Below are 14,461 nucleotides of genomic sequence, written 5' to 3' on the forward strand. Positions count from 1 at the left end.
TGAAAGTCCCTATTTAATTTCAAAAGCCGTCATATTGTCTGAATTGTATAAACATGTCCGATACGAGATATTGCCTCCTTTATTACGTTATTTATATATTTATTATGATATTTCATTAAACATAATTCATAAAATATAAAGTACTTGGTATTCTATGTTCATAGCACGAGATATAGAGAATCTCAATGTTTGGTGGTATATAGTAGTTAAGAAAGGTCAAAAAATGACCAAAGGTCAGGTTTTACTAAATGTCAAATCAACAAATTTTTCTGATATGGGATATTTGGATATTATATAAATAATCGATTATTAATTTGGTATACAAAATCATTAAATTAAAATATATTTAAAATTTCGATTCTTAAATAAGATTAAAAATCCCTAGTGCTTGTCAGAACTGTCATCCAGGAACTTACTATTAGCAGTTATTTTCCCCTAGAGTTATTCATTTCTAGTCGCCATTGCTGTGGCGAGATCGTGCGTTTTTTTCGGCAAATTTTCGTCGGTTCCGACGATTGGGGAGTCATCCGTACCTCCCCCGCTAACTTTCCCGTTTTACTTCGACCCCAATCACTAAGCGCCCGTTGAATCGCTCGAATTGAGATTGTTTCGACAATTTTTCTTGTTGCTGATTTGTAAACATGGCTTTTTAAAATGTCTGCTTGCAAGTCCTGGATCGCCGCTCCTTTTGGAGGTGCACAAAACCAACAATCCGTAGTTTTTAAGTCTGGACGAGATGGAGAAGAAGGGGAATCGCAATGGGTCAAGTTCTTCCAGGGGGTCTTCGGGGGCTGACTTGAAGAAAAATCAAGGTAGGTTTCGGGACGAGTGATTCCGCCATTATTTTATCTAAAAACATTTTCTGCGCACATACAATTTTAAATATTTTTCTTAATAGCTTTGTTTGTTTAATATTTATGTAATCGTTCAGTATGATAAGAAAAGTAACACGTTGTAGCCATTTTCAGTCATAAATATGTTAACGTAGATATTTTTAGCTAATCTATTGTTCTTTAACACGCTCTCAATTATTTTTGTTTTCTTTGCCAAAAATCTGTCATTAATTAAGAGAACGCTTTATTTAAACTTTCAGTCATAGTTGGGTGAGTAACGGGCATTAGTTTATATGAAAAAAAAGCAGCACAGATGGTTTATTTTACTTCGAAATTAAATCGTGTTAATTAAACAAATTAATATAATAATGTGCTTAAATAGTCCAGATTGTTATTGGAAAATTCTTCACAGATGGCGCCACTGGGAAGTCATGGCCCCGCGGCCCCTCTAGACGTCGCGAACCACCCTGTGGATTCTCCAAATCAAATGAAGTATCTCGCAAACCACAACCGCAAAGAAACGGTAAGGCCTCCGATAAACGACCGAAACCACGAGGATATTACTATTCAGGTACCGTACCTAGAAACGAGGAAGCCGGCCTAGAGGAATTCGATGAGCCAGAATTGGGATCAGTTTTTTCACCAGGTATTTTTGGTATCTATTATTCCGAAACCGATGTCTAACACGCTCTCAATTCAGGTAGCAAGAAACAAAGCCTTAATCACCTGTTGAACTTTTCGTTTGCTCCTAGAGAAGCTTACCAGCAAGAGAGGAAAGCTGACAAGTCTTTGGCGAAGCTGTTGGTAACTAGGAAGCATAAATACAAGAAGGAGCATTTCTTGCAAGCAAAGTGAGATAGCTTTGATAATAACTATTTCCAGTAGTGACTGTTGGCTTTATTTGTAGTTGTCAGTTTATTGTTAACGAAAAAGGAGATTATAAACAGTACATGAATAATCCGGATGCTCTGGTTGACTGGGATTTTATTGAGCAAGTGGTAAGTAGTCATTTTAAACTTATACAGTATTTTTATTTGCAGTGTAAAATTTGGGCATGAAATATGCCTTTGCCACAGGTTGCACTTTATCAATATACTAGGTTCAAAATTGTGTTGGGCTTATGATACAAAACATTGAAAGCCAGAAATTTGAATTTTAATCTGAATCGTATTTAAGATTATGGGGTTATTACAACAATTTCTATTCAACGCAACAAAAATCAAGTTTTATATTTGGTAAAATAATACTTTATAACACTACATAGAATAAATTTTAAACACTTATGACTATATATAACTAAATTTTGAGATATACAGTTTTCTTTACATTTTAAAAGTTTAGTTAGTATATAAAAAGCTGTAATAGATTTTAAAAATTAAATTTTATCTACGTGAAAATTGACTTCCTATATTTGTAATATAGGTGTAAGAATTATATATTTAAATAGTAATAAAAATAAATTTCCATAAAGATTTTAAGTTGTATATAAGTTGATAAGGTTAATTTACTTTAAAACATTAAAATAAATAATTTCAGAAAGAAATAAATGCTTGTTTTGTTGTTAAAAATATGGGAGACTTTCATTTTTATGAGCATTAAATTAATGCTACGAAAATAAACCTTTTTTGATTTGGATCTAATTGAAACCCTACATATTTCATCTTTACTTTTTGGCAGTTTTATTTATCTTGCCTGGAGTTTATGTAGTGTCGATATGTAACTGTTTGTTTTGCCTCTTAGTCTAAGTAGGCCTTGTCTTGTTTTGTTTACTTTTGTTAGTTATGGTTTTGTTTCAGAATAAGTTAAATATTAAACCTTTAATTTTTATTATATTTTATATTATAAAATTTATTTTGTTAATTTGGATATTCGCACCATTGGATGTGGCAAAGTGTTAAATTTGCTTCTAATGTTGAAGTGGAAACAAACTCGTGGACTACAGGAATATGTGGTAACTTGAGCTCATGACTACTTAATTTTCAAAGCATATTTTATATACTAGCCATTGATTACTATAATAGACTTTAGTGTTCATTAGATTTAACAAATCCCAAAGTGTTGAGTACACATTTTCTATTTCAATAGATATTGTGAAATTTGAACTTTGGGAAATTAGAGAGAGTTGATTATGGTGTATTCCTACAGGGACTTTGTCTTGTGGGAACGAATAAGCATTCTTACAGTTTTAACACAACTCTTTTCTACGGAAATTAAGTTTCTTTCTTTCCTCGACAGAATGTCCAGGTAAACGATGAACCGTCATGTCCTATTTGTTTGTACCCACCTGTTGCTGCTAAGATGACGAAATGCGGTCACATCTACTGTTGGTCTTGTATTTTGCATTATTTGGCCCTCTCTGATAAGCAGTGGCGTAAGTGCCCAATTTGTTTTGACGCCATCAAAAAGGACGACCTTAAAAGGTAACTAAGCTCGGTTCTGTTAGCCAGTTCATCTGATCGAATCGTTACAGTGTGACCGTCACCGCTCACAAGACCTTCAACATCAACAACACCATAACCTTTAAATTGATGAAGAGATTGCGCGGCAGCCTGTTCGCGTACCCGGCGGACGATGAAGCCCACAGCGACGGCACGATGTTCAATATGGCCGACGCCAACATAAAAGGATGTTACTCCAAGTTGCTCCTGGCGGACGCGAGAAACATCCTCGACATAATCGACAAGGAAGCCACCGAGCTCGAAGTTCAAATGGCCCAGGACGAGAACTGTCCGGAGAAATGCTTCATGGAAGAAGCCGTACGCTTGCTGGAAAAGAGACGGGAGAAAGTGTTGGCGGACGGGGCTCCCATCGAGAGCCATGAAATTAAGGTGGAAGAAAACATTTCTGAGATTGCCGGGACGGTAGGAGAGGAGTGTGGTGCCGTGGCTTCCAAGTACTTTTATTTTTATCAAGCTGCCGACGGACAACATCTGTATCTTCATGCTATCAACGCCAGGATGTTGGAACATACGTATGGATCACTGGAATTCGGTCCTAAAACAATCACAGGTACGCTTTCTAATAACTTCATTTGTGCACATGGTTCATACATCACACTAGGTTTCGTTACAAAAGTCTAGTTCTGGATAATCTCATATTCTATTGTTAGAAACATTGTCCATTGATATGGTTGTCTTACTTGTCATTACTTATTTCTAGTACTTTAATTTATCATAGCTTTAAAATGGTAGGTGTTACAAAAAGTCCATTTAAGTTTTTGTGTTCAGCAGGTACAACTTGACAAAAAAGAGACGTTTTATTTAATATTATAGATATAAAAGAATTCGCACACAGTGTAATGCTTGCTTGCATGCCAATATTTGCCTTCAAAAATGTTTTCAAGAGATATTAGGTGAATAGGATTATACAAAGGTGTTGTGATCCCCAGCACTCTTGACTCTGCGACAACTCTATAAATGTTTAATATTTAAACTTTTCCTCTTGTCAACGTGTTATATATATATATATATATATATATATATATATAGAACTCACAACCTCACAAAGTAATCATCCGGCTTTTGTTAACTTGGGATTATTTTTCAGGAAAGATATTGGAGAAAGAAGGCGGTTCCATGACGGAAGAGCTGCGCAACAGACTGCGGTACTTACAACATTTACCGGTAACCTGCCAGTTCGAGGTCGCCGAGATACGTCTGAAAGAACCTACCGTGAACAAAGACACCCTGGCCCATTTCAAAGAACAAATCGATACCAGGACGAAGCGCCGTCAACGCAGGGCTAGGGAGGAGAAGAGGCGCGAGATCCGCATAGAAGCCGAGGAGAACCGCAAACTCGGCAAGTACGAATCCCCCGATTTGCACCTGGACAACCGCCACCAGTTTCCGGACGTGAAGGAGGCTCATTTCATGTTCCCCGACTTCATATCCGCCTCCAGGCCCAGGACGGAGTCGGAGAGCACGTTCAACTTGCCCAGCGAGACGAGCAACTCTGCGGAATTGACACCGGACGCCTGCTCGCTCGCCAGTCTCTCCTTGGAGAGCGGTTATACCGGCCCATCTTTTGCCTCTGTAAGTTGGTTTAGATATACGCAGGAGGGTGTACCTCCTATGGTAAACCCTGGGGCGATATTTGATTGGTTAGTTTAAATCGGTTATGTCGAAACCTATAGAGAAAGTATTTTGTTTTGATCGGTCCGCTATTTCATCTTATGACTTCACGTTAATTGGCCAGTAGTAGTGTTGAGAAGTATCGACTGAAAATAGTGTAAGTAAAGTTTTGTAGTGGCGGTTTGAACAATTTAAACTAGCCAATCACACGTTGCGAACGCAGCGCTACCTCCGATTGAACTAAGCAAAGCATTTCCCTAAGGTCCCCTATACAGTTGAATTTCTATGTTTTCTATGGTTGTACGTTAGTCGTTTATTTACTCGTGGCTTTTGTTAGATGTTAGCCAGCGAGAAGAAATCGTCGACCCAACCTGCTCAAAGATCTACTCAATCATCCTCGACCGCCGTCAAACTGATCAACGTCACGGGCTCGAAATTGACCACGACACCTTCACACAGAGTTTCCTCCAGGCGTTTCGACGATGACAACCCAGACCCCGATGACTACGAACCGGTCCCCGACTTCAACCGTAGTTTCGGCGACTCCCTCGCACAGGCCTTGGCCACTGTCAGCATCGAGGACAGTGGCGAGAACAATGGTAATTTTTTATAAAACGTACCAAAAATCACCGGTCACAGGCAACAAACACTCTCCTATAGCAAGTTTAATCATGACATGATTCTTGTTGAAGTTGCTGCCGAAATAAATGCAAGGTTAATTAACCTTGTTGCAATTCTAATTGCCTCAAGGTCAGTCCCCTTGCCACATTGAAATATCCATTATTTTCACCCTGTTAAATTTATATCTTCTTGCATCGAAGGTACTGTTTCTAACCGAATTTCTTTGCAGGTCCATCAACTACCGGCAAGAAAAAGAAGAAAAAGTCGAAGCAGAAAGTATTGTTCTCGACCCACATAGCTTTGCCTGGAAACTAGATATTATTCGTCGCCTCCGTAATACGTCTCACTCAACAGCAAACATTTTAATACACCTCGTGGTTACGATGTAGAAAATATTCTAATTTGGACACGAAATCGTTTTAAGTTTTATTGTTTTTAAGATGTTGCATTATATTATATTATTTTTCTGTTCTGAACAAAGGAAGCTATGAAACATAAAAAACTTGTTTTATTTCGAAATATTATAAGTCATAACGTGAGAGTATTTAACCTGTCAATGTCCCGTTGTATAAATAAGGGATGCTCAGCACTCATTCTGTTCGTTTGAAATGACGAACCGCTTCTTTTCCTGATGCCTCGTGCTTATATGTCTGTAATGACATGAAAAATTTTCAGGTGTTAACGTTATCAGAACAACTTACTATGGTCATCCCGTCGTCAGTAGTCTCATAGACTCGAAGTACTTTAGAATTATCGGGACTCACGCATTCAATGATCAATTTATCGTCGCTTAGATTCGCCGTGCACTAGAATATATAAAAGACGTAAAAAAAAAACAATTTACATAAGGAATTCTACCTTTATCACGACGCCGGGCATATTTTCCTCGTATTCTTCCCCCAAATTAAAGGTATATGTCGAAGTTCTAAATAAGGTCGACGTATTAATAGTCCATTTTTCATCATCACTCTTGGAGATGTCGATAGTTGGATTGGAAGCGCACATCATTTTTCTGGGTATGTAGGGCACACCTTTAGTTAAAGAAAACTGGTTCTATTGTTTACAAATTTCAACAAAACTAACATACCGACAGCTTTGAAATATTCATCCAGATTTTCGCTTCTAAAGTGCGTGTATTTTCCAACAAGCTTGGACATGATGATGCTCTGAAACTAACACCAAGATATGTCATTGTTAATGTAAACCTACTTATATTTTGATAACACTTGCACGTATTTATCTTATCGATAGTAAAGAAAGCCAGTTATGTCAACTTGTCAACAAGAATGTCAGTCACAATTGAATTTTATTCCTCATTTAACAGGTTTTGTCACCACTAATAATAATTTCCTTAGTATAATTGTATGTTGGGTTGCATATACCATAAATTTATCTTAGTAAATTAGGTTATTATCCAATTTAACCTTACCATTTATTCAAAATGAGCAGTGAAGAGCTTGAAAATAAAAAACCTACTGTTAAAGACGAATGGATGGTGTGTCATGCTGCGATGAAAGACTGATGTTTTAATCATTATTTTTAGATTCGCCAATGTGCAAGGTACGATGAAGAATACTCGGAGTGTACATCATTTAAGGTCCGATTCCATCAATTGTTTATCTTCGGTAAAACGTTAGACTGCTCGCAGTGGAAGAAAGATTCGGTAAACTGCTATAAGTGGGTGGACGATAAGGATGTTAGAGCTGCTGTAGGTTTGTTTCCTTTTTGGTTACACTTTTGTTAATGTCAGTGAAAAATCTTCCAGAACGAATTAGTTGCTAGTGAAGTGGAACGAAGAAAGCAGCGGCTTTTGCCTCATTATCAGAATAATGTATGGACTAAAAGGAAAGAACCTCCAGAGAATTGGAATTGCCCTTTACCAGATCACTTGCGTGAGGAATATGAAGGTTCCTATTTGGATATCAAATCAAAAGAAATGAAAGGAGAAATCCCAGCATCATTTGATCCAACTCTTAAACACTGTACAATTTTATGACATTAGCCAGACATCATGTGTTTAGTGATAGAAAAACAGTTGTTATAGTTATACTTTATTTATATTAAAAATTGTTTAATATAATCAAACAGACTTTACTTAATATGATCAATACTTTTAAAATCAGCAATTTCTTTACCTATATTAAAAAGAAACTCTTTGGGTGCACTATCACAACTATTATCAATAATCTTGGAGCACCTTGTTATGTAGTCAACCAGATATTTCACATCATCTTCCCTGACGGTATTGTCTGACATAATGTATTTATTCGTGAACTGAGCTAATTTTGAAAATATTGAGCTGAAGGCTTCATCTAAGTCAAAAAGTTCGAGGCATGGTGGTGGTAATTCGCGGAAACATGGGGGAAAAACAGCAGCTTGCAATGCTGGATAAGGCGCTTCAAATTTTGGTGTGATGATTTTTAATGGTACATGTTTCACACTTAAATCATCATATAGTTTTAATGTTTCTGGCACGAGGCTTGTGTTCATTGAGTACATCTTGTAATCAAAAAGCTTTGTGTAATCCACAATCGATGTATCACTTGCAATGTCTGTAAGACACAATTTGGGTTTCCCTGCTAATTCGCCTGTTTCAGGTACAATATTCCTATCGGTTACCTCTATGTCATCATGATCAGTTGGCAGAAAATGAACTTTCTCATTATCATTCAGAAAATCCCAAATTATTTCCCTAAATTTATCATTATCTTCCTGATCTAAATATTTATCAGCGAACATATAACCAGAACCAATAGCTACCAGCTTTCCTCCATGCTTATCTTCATAATATACAGCACCCAATGGACAATCTACTGGGAATGTGGCATATCCACTTTTAAAACATATTACACCTGGCTTCATAACATTTAAAGTACAACCAAATGGATACACAAGTTTTATATCTTGTTTGTTCTTATTTAGAGTTGTATTAACTTTTCCATCAGCTATATAACATTCCTTGGGGTGAAAATACTTATAGTAATGGGTACGAATTAGACAATCCAGATTAGGTATGACACCAAAATGCTCCAATAGTATATTAATATTGCACGGATCTTCAGGTTTACCTTCTGTAAGTAAAACCAACATCCTTCCTCCATTTTCTATGTAATTTTGCATAGTTTTCAATTCACTTTCTTCGAAAACCATCTGGGAACCCGGCAAAATCAATACGTTACAATTTTTTAACAACTCTGAAGTTATTTCGTCTCTGTTTATGACCACTTTAGACGCGAACTTTAATTTTCGATAAAAGCTCTTGTAATTTTCGTTTACTTTAAACTGTTCTTGTTTGGAACCATTAAATATGACCAAATTTTTATTAGAATCAATGGGGAAGTCCTCCGATATCGGTGCCATTTTGCGCGAAGTTGTTTGAATCCTGTTTAAAAGTCGTTGCTAGGCAACCGATTCCTAGTAAATAAGTAATTGATATGCCATAAGTGAAATACTTTATTTTGATTGTTATCTGTGAACGGATAATAAAAAATAACAAACTGTAACTTTATCTCATCATTATTGGAAATAATTTATCTAAACTCTCCGATAGTTACTGAATTTCTGTTTGAAAATCACTGATAGTTTCTTTTAATTTATTTTGTTGACGCCCTGATTGCAAAATAGACTAACTTCATTTTACCAAACCCTGAAAACATTCTGACATATAAGTTTCGGAGTGAGTCACTTAACCCATTTAACAAGTTAATGTTTTGTTTTTATTCGGCAAAGCCAATTGGGGAAATTAAAAGGAATAAAGGTTACGTTATCTCAGTCTCTGACGAGTATTTAATAGTACAAAGCAACATATCATATTGAAGTTTGCCGATTGTGTAATAGTGCGCGGTCAATTGTGTGCGTATTGTGGTTGAATCCTAATCTATTTTTTAAAACCGGTTTCTGAAAAAGAACTGTTCAGTGCTATTCGAGATACCATGGCTAATAAAGACGATTATCTGACAACTTATCGGGAATTTTTTGAGAATTTCGCCCGAACAGTTAATCCTGACGATCAACTACCTGTCAAGCTAGCCAGCTACAAATTGCTTAACATAGAAGTTGTAGGAGCAATAATAGATTGGACCACCCAATATTTAACACAAAAGTAAGTGTAATTACACGCCAAATCATGCTTATTTGAAAGTAAACAAACGAGCCTTACCTTGTTTGTATATCGTGATACTGCGAGAGCAACAACTCTTGCAAAAACAAATGAAACGCGACTGCGCCAGAGACGTATTTGTAAACAATAAAGGGTGATTAAAAACCGTCAATTATCGAAGATGTTTTGTTTTGTCATTAGACTTATTACTACAGTAATTTCTCTAATACTGTTCAAGGATGGTACTCAGAAATCCAACCTTGGTTTTTAAAATCGCATATTTGAAAGATCCGCAAATAATATTAATATTCCATGCGCTTAATTAGCTTCCTTCGATTTGGTATGTAATTAATGTTCTAGTATGATATATTTAATGTGCACTACAAATATATATGGCATTTCCTGATGTTTTATAGTAATGTATAATAAATATGTATATTTGCATAACTATTTTGATGGATAAATCATACTACGTTCTGTAACTAATGCGAGCTATATTAAATTCATTTCCGCTGGGTTTGTGGTTACATTTTCTGTTAATAATGTTTTTATAATTAATTTTAGGTAACCCTGAAATTTTAGTTGGTTTGTATATAACTAGTTGCCTAACATTCCAGTTTTGCAATTAATGTTCAAAATCTTATTACGGTCCTGTATCGGCTCCTATCTTTTATGTCATTGGTCGCTTAGTAACTTCATTGATTCATTTTGCAGGTTTGACGCTTGCGTATACGTATATGGACGAAAATTTTGATAAGGTTCTGCTGTCAAAATAAGTTTTATTTTCGTTGAATTTGGTTCGTTTTGTTCGTTTTTGCGGTAAGTTTTGTCTGTATTGTTGACAAAAAGTGTTGAAATGAGTTTGCTGACTCGTGTTCGACCTGAAACCTGTTTGTTTGGTCCCTAACCTCATCGTTTGTTTAAATTTTTGTAGATATCTGAGAACGGAAAAGCCGGAAAATGAATTGGAACCAGTGGCATCCGCAGGAGAATTACCTGATCTCCTTGAAAGAACTTCTCCAAGAGGCTCTAATCCCCGACAGCAGTATACAAAAAAGCGTCCAGGAGAAATTAAGTGTTATTCAAACTATGCCTGATTTCACATTCTACTTGTTCTACATTTTGGGAAACCCTTCATTTTCCGATGATATCCGATCGCTTAGTGGAATTCTCGTGAAGAACAATATACTCACAATTTATCAGACTCTCTCACAAGACAGCATATCCAAGATTAAGCAGGACTGCTTAACCTTACTGACTGATTCTTCAAAAGATGTTAGGATAGCAATATCCAATTTAATTGTTATAATTGCAAGAGACAATTTGAAAAATTGGCCTGAGTTGGTACCATCTCTATTAAAAATGCTGGCAGCACAAAATGAGTATAGTGAGGTAGCCCTAATAACATTGTTCAAAACTTGCGAGGATCTCATAAATAGTCAGAAAACTCAGGATGAAATTTATAGAGTAACCAAGGAAGTGTTCCCAGAATTTGTCGGTTACCTTTTGAAAGAGCAATGTGTCATCCAGCAGGATATTATAAGATTAACTAACCAATTTCTACAGGACTATTATCCCATTATGAAACAATCCCTTGATTTGACGGTGTATTTACGCAATGTTATCCTATTAGCAAATACTGAAGATATTGAACTACAAAAATATATTTGCCACACTTTTGTCATCTATGTTGATAAGCAAGAAGAAGCTTTGTTACCTCACCTTCATGATGTCATCATGTACTTGATGGAGAAAAATAAACATGAGGATGCAGAAATAGCACTTCAAGCATGTGAGTTTTGGTTGGCCACTACAAAGTTGCCTACTTGCAAGGAAATCTTAAATCCACACATTGAAAAGCTTTTGCCCATATTGTTGAAAAATATGAAATATTCACAAACAGAATTGAATATATTGAAAGATAGTTTGGGGGCTGATTCAAATAATAAAGATTTGGCAAAGGATATATCACCGTTCCACATGAGGGAGAGAAACAGTCAGGCTGATGATGAGTATTTTAGTGATGAAGATGATATAGAAGAGCAAGGTGATGATTTCGATGACTTCTACATGGGATGGACCTTGCGAAAATGCAGCGCTGCGTCATTAGATTCGCTGGCTGTTAAATTCGGTGAGGATCTGTTACCGCTTCTGATTCCGTATATAAGTGAAATGCTCAACAGTACCGATTATCTCATCAAAGAGAGTGCTATTCTCGCATTGGGCGCCATAGCCGAAGGTTGCATGAACGGTTTAAAGACGCAGTTGCCAGAGTTGATTAATTTTTTACAAACTTCTATGACTAACGAACACTCAGTGGTCCGCGTAATAACCTGCTGGACTTTGAGCAGATATGTGAGCTGGATCAATAATGTTAAGCCCGATGTTCCCGACATGTATTTTGTCCCTATCATGTTATTGCTTCTGAAGCACTTTGTCGACGACAACAAAAGAGTGCAACGGGCAGCGATTTCCGCCTTTTGTATCTTCCAAGAGGAAGCACAGACGAAGTTAGTTCCCTATATCAGTATTATTATCGAGGGATTTCTCCGTGGATTCGAGCGATTGCAGTGTAGAAGCCTATACCTGTTATACGATGCGATAGGCGCTTTGGCGCAGTCTGTCGGTAATCGCTTGAGCGAGCAGCAATACGTGTCGAAGCTATTGCCTCCTTTGATGCACAAGTTCACCGAAAGTGACAGCTATTACGATGACCATTTCATCGCTGTGCTTGAATGTTTAGCCAACGTGATTCCAGCGTTGGAGGGGTCGTTTTTGCCCTACGCTGAGATAGTATTTTGTCATTGTCTGCAGCTGATCAATGATACACTGGTGTCTTGTATTAATTATCAGGAGAATCCCAACGAGTATGACCCTCCGGACAAGGAATCCATGAGCGTGGCCCACGATGTTCTGTACAGTATGGCGCTGGGATTGAAGACGCACTTCGTCAAATTCGTCACCAATAGCAATTTGGTGTTTCTGCTGTACACCACCATACAGGATAGTTCCAATTTGATACGGCAGACGTCCATAGCCCTGTACGGAGAGTTAGTGACGCTTTGTTACCCGTTCGTGTCCGCTAATATAGGAGAATACATACCGCTGATCATCAAGAATCTGGATGAGCACTCGGACGTCGTTTGCAACAACGCCGCCTGGGTGATCGGGAGGATGTGCTCGGTGATGGGGGCGAACATTCAACCCTACGTCCCCGACATCGTCCGTCATTTCGTTCACATCCTGCGAGACCCCGCCGTCGCCAGGACGATGCATCAGAGTGTCGCCATCTCGCTCTGTTCGATATTTTTCGTGGCGCCCGACGTATCCGTCCCCGACCTCGACCTGGTACTGAAGAATTGTTGTATGCTCATCCGGAACGTCCGTGATTCGGACGAGAAGGACCTGGCGTTCCGAGGCCTCTGCCAGGTCGTGGTGCGACGGCCGGAGTTCACCAAGAACTACTTCATCTACTTCTGCGACGCCGCCGCCTCCTGGTTCAACATCCGGCCGGACCTCAAGGATACGATCAAGAGCGTGCTGTTTTCGTTTAAGATGCAGTGCGGGGAGGAAAACTGGGCGCAGTTCCACGGCACATTCCCCGATCCCCTGAAGGCAAGGCTGCGCGACCTGTACGGGGTGTGATTTAGGTGAGGTCCATACCGGGGTACCAAAGGCAACGGAAGGGTGGAGACGCTTGAGTGCGCCAGCCTTCGTTTATTTCTTAACAAAAACAATGCGTACCTTCTCTACATCTGGGGTGGGTTAATTTCGATTAATAGACGATATTCCAGACGGGTTGTTCTGAATTTTACTTCTGTTGTTACTAAAGGCGTCGTCGTTTGACTGTTTTCTTGTTCGAAACGTACAAAATGTGGAACCAGGGTAATGTAATTAACGTGATTTTTGTCGATGTCGATTCTTCTTCGTTTCCCTAAAAGTGTAATCGTCTATCTTCATCGTCGGATCAAGCATGGTGGTTTGGTGATCGTCTTACTCGCATCTTGTTGTTAGTTGTGAAGTGTATCCCATCTTTTTTTTGAACTAGGTCTGTTACTGCGGATCAATATCAAATTAAGTGCTCTCGGCTCGTTTATTTCCTATTTTAGATATCAATCCGCGTTTGCCAATGGAATAATTTAGTGCCAAATCCTAACAATTCGCACTCTCTCCTTAATTTTCTTATATCGAGTCTGAACATGATCATATTTATTTTACGAGATAAGAGATTTAATATATGATACCTCTTTTTTTCGCGCTCCTATTTGTCAAGGAGGCTTTTCTTGTTTATGACGCAAATATACTATTTTTCGTTATTTTGTGGTAAATAAAAAGTGTGATAACATTTAAGCTGTTTATTTTATTGTTCTGTGATTTTTTGTGTTGTTTTTACTTGAATTTGTTTAATCTGTGAGACTTTTACATTCCTTGAATGATAATTTTTTAAAATAAAATATTGTAAAAACTGTGTTGTTTCATTCCTTAATGATAATCAGCCAACAAGTAGAAACGTTACGTTTATATATTAATACTTCACAGGAATCAATGCTGGTTTATTTAGTTTCAATATTAACCGCCTTTGTTTACCTCTAATGTTTAATCTGGTCTGATAAGGACATGTTAACAGTTCAGCAGTTTTAGTTAATTGTATCTTTAATTTTTTAAATAAAATAAAATGATTGTTATATTTTATTGTTGCATTATTAAAAGAAACATTTTATTTGGTTTTAGTTAAGTAATCTTATCGTAGGGACTAATAGATAAGTTAATGGCTTTTCTCAAAATTTTTAAAGATTTACCGCATTGTTCATAAGTTTTATTTGTTTTCTTTGGTTTAG

At 37.3% G+C, this 14,461-nt stretch overlaps 5 protein-coding genes and 1 pseudogene across 9 annotated transcripts in view; 4 read left to right on the forward strand and 2 right to left on the reverse strand.

Annotated features, from left to right (window-relative positions):
- Nucleotides 1-323: 323 nt before the first annotated feature.
- Nucleotides 324-6,065, forward strand: LOC143199460 (E3 ubiquitin-protein ligase RNF10). The gene is made up of 9 exons (XM_076409296.1): nt 324-812; nt 1,246-1,479; nt 1,534-1,684; nt 1,741-1,831; nt 3,069-3,253; nt 3,304-3,842; nt 4,380-4,864; nt 5,241-5,502; nt 5,754-6,065. The coding sequence occupies exons 1-9, from the start codon at nt 737-739 to the stop codon at nt 5,837-5,839; spliced, it is 2,109 nt and encodes a 702-aa protein (XP_076265411.1). The 5' UTR covers nt 324-736; the 3' UTR covers nt 5,840-6,065.
- Nucleotides 6,015-9,824, reverse strand: LOC143199468 (fatty acid-binding protein). Of its 3 annotated transcripts, none has more exons than XM_076409304.1 (5): nt 9,684-9,824; nt 6,612-6,696; nt 6,383-6,555; nt 6,226-6,330; nt 6,015-6,174 (listed from the first exon to the last, which is right to left on the reverse strand). In XM_076409304.1, the coding sequence occupies exons 2-5, from the start codon at nt 6,679-6,681 to the stop codon at nt 6,115-6,117; spliced, it is 408 nt and encodes a 135-aa protein (XP_076265419.1). In that variant the 5' UTR covers nt 6,682-6,696; nt 9,684-9,824; the 3' UTR covers nt 6,015-6,114. The 3 variants fall into 3 exon arrangements, with proteins under 3 accessions (XP_076265419.1, XP_076265421.1, XP_076265420.1); XM_076409306.1 differs by lacking the exon at nt 9,684-9,824 and adding an exon at nt 7,660-7,716; XM_076409305.1 differs by lacking the exon at nt 9,684-9,824 and adding an exon at nt 6,755-6,830.
- Nucleotides 6,860-7,609, forward strand: LOC143199467 (synaptic plasticity regulator PANTS). The gene is made up of 3 exons (XM_076409303.1): nt 6,860-7,019; nt 7,068-7,232; nt 7,290-7,609. The coding sequence occupies exons 1-3, from the start codon at nt 6,966-6,968 to the stop codon at nt 7,518-7,520; spliced, it is 450 nt and encodes a 149-aa protein (XP_076265418.1). The 5' UTR covers nt 6,860-6,965; the 3' UTR covers nt 7,521-7,609.
- IFT52 (Intraflagellar transport 52) lies at nt 7,601-9,012 on the reverse strand. Its single transcript, XM_076409299.1, has one exon. The coding sequence runs from the start codon at nt 8,882-8,884 to the stop codon at nt 7,616-7,618; it is 1,269 nt and encodes a 422-aa protein (XP_076265414.1). The 5' UTR covers nt 8,885-9,012; the 3' UTR covers nt 7,601-7,615.
- The window catches only part of LOC143199457 (uncharacterized), a 231,340-nt gene continuing 226,036 nt past the window's right edge, over nt 9,158-14,461 (forward strand). For both annotated transcript variants that reach the window (XM_076409293.1, XM_076409294.1), the window contains exon 1: nt 9,158-9,626. In XM_076409293.1, coding sequence (XP_076265408.1) covers nt 9,457-9,626 — 170 coding nt within the window. In that variant the 5' untranslated portion in view covers nt 9,158-9,456. The remainder of the gene's footprint in view (nt 9,627-14,461) is intronic.
- On the forward strand, nt 9,849-14,088 carry LOC143199459 (transportin-2 pseudogene; annotated as a pseudogene). Its single transcript, XR_013006427.1, has 3 exons — nt 9,849-9,963; nt 10,338-10,442; nt 10,558-14,088. The product of XR_013006427.1 is annotated as a transportin-2 pseudogene (transcript).

The sequence above is a fragment of the Rhynchophorus ferrugineus genome, unplaced genomic scaffold (genome assembly GCF_030347505.1).
Source record: "Rhynchophorus ferrugineus isolate W39M unplaced genomic scaffold, kcgeb_rfMv2 rfM7, whole genome shotgun sequence".
Lineage (NCBI taxonomy): Eukaryota > Metazoa > Arthropoda > Insecta > Coleoptera > Curculionidae > Rhynchophorus > Rhynchophorus ferrugineus.

Excerpts from the sequence above, each read along its gene's own strand:
- LOC143199460 (XM_076409296.1), top strand. The coding sequence starts at position 737 with ATGGAGAAGAAGGGGAATCGCAATGGGTCAAGTTCTTCCAGGGGGTCT. Across the intron at positions 813-1,245 it reads TGACTTGAAGAAAAATCAAG|ATGGCGCCACTGGGAAGTCA; the intron begins GTAGGTTTCGGG and ends AATTCTTCACAG. Across the intron at positions 3,843-4,379 it reads CGGTCCTAAAACAATCACAG|GAAAGATATTGGAGAAAGAA; the intron begins GTACGCTTTCTA and ends ATTATTTTTCAG.
- LOC143199468 (XM_076409304.1), bottom strand. The coding sequence starts at position 6,681 with ATGTCCAAGCTTGTTGGAAAATACACGCACTTTAGAAGCGAAAATCTG. Across the intron at positions 6,556-6,611 it reads TGAATATTTCAAAGCTGTCG|GTGTGCCCTACATACCCAGA; the intron begins GTATGTTAGTTT and ends CTTTAACTAAAG. Across the intron at positions 6,175-6,225 it reads CTGACGACGGGATGACCATA|ACATATAAGCACGAGGCATC; the intron begins GTAAGTTGTTCT and ends ATGTCATTACAG.
- LOC143199467 (XM_076409303.1), top strand. The coding sequence starts at position 6,966 with ATGAGCAGTGAAGAGCTTGAAAATAAAAAACCTACTGTTAAAGACGAA. Across the intron at positions 7,020-7,067 it reads CTGTTAAAGACGAATGGATG|ATTCGCCAATGTGCAAGGTA; the intron begins GTGTGTCATGCT and ends CATTATTTTTAG. Across the intron at positions 7,233-7,289 it reads ATAAGGATGTTAGAGCTGCT|AACGAATTAGTTGCTAGTGA; the intron begins GTAGGTTTGTTT and ends AAAATCTTCCAG.
- IFT52 (XM_076409299.1), bottom strand. The coding sequence starts at position 8,884 with ATGGCACCGATATCGGAGGACTTCCCCATTGATTCTAATAAAAATTTG.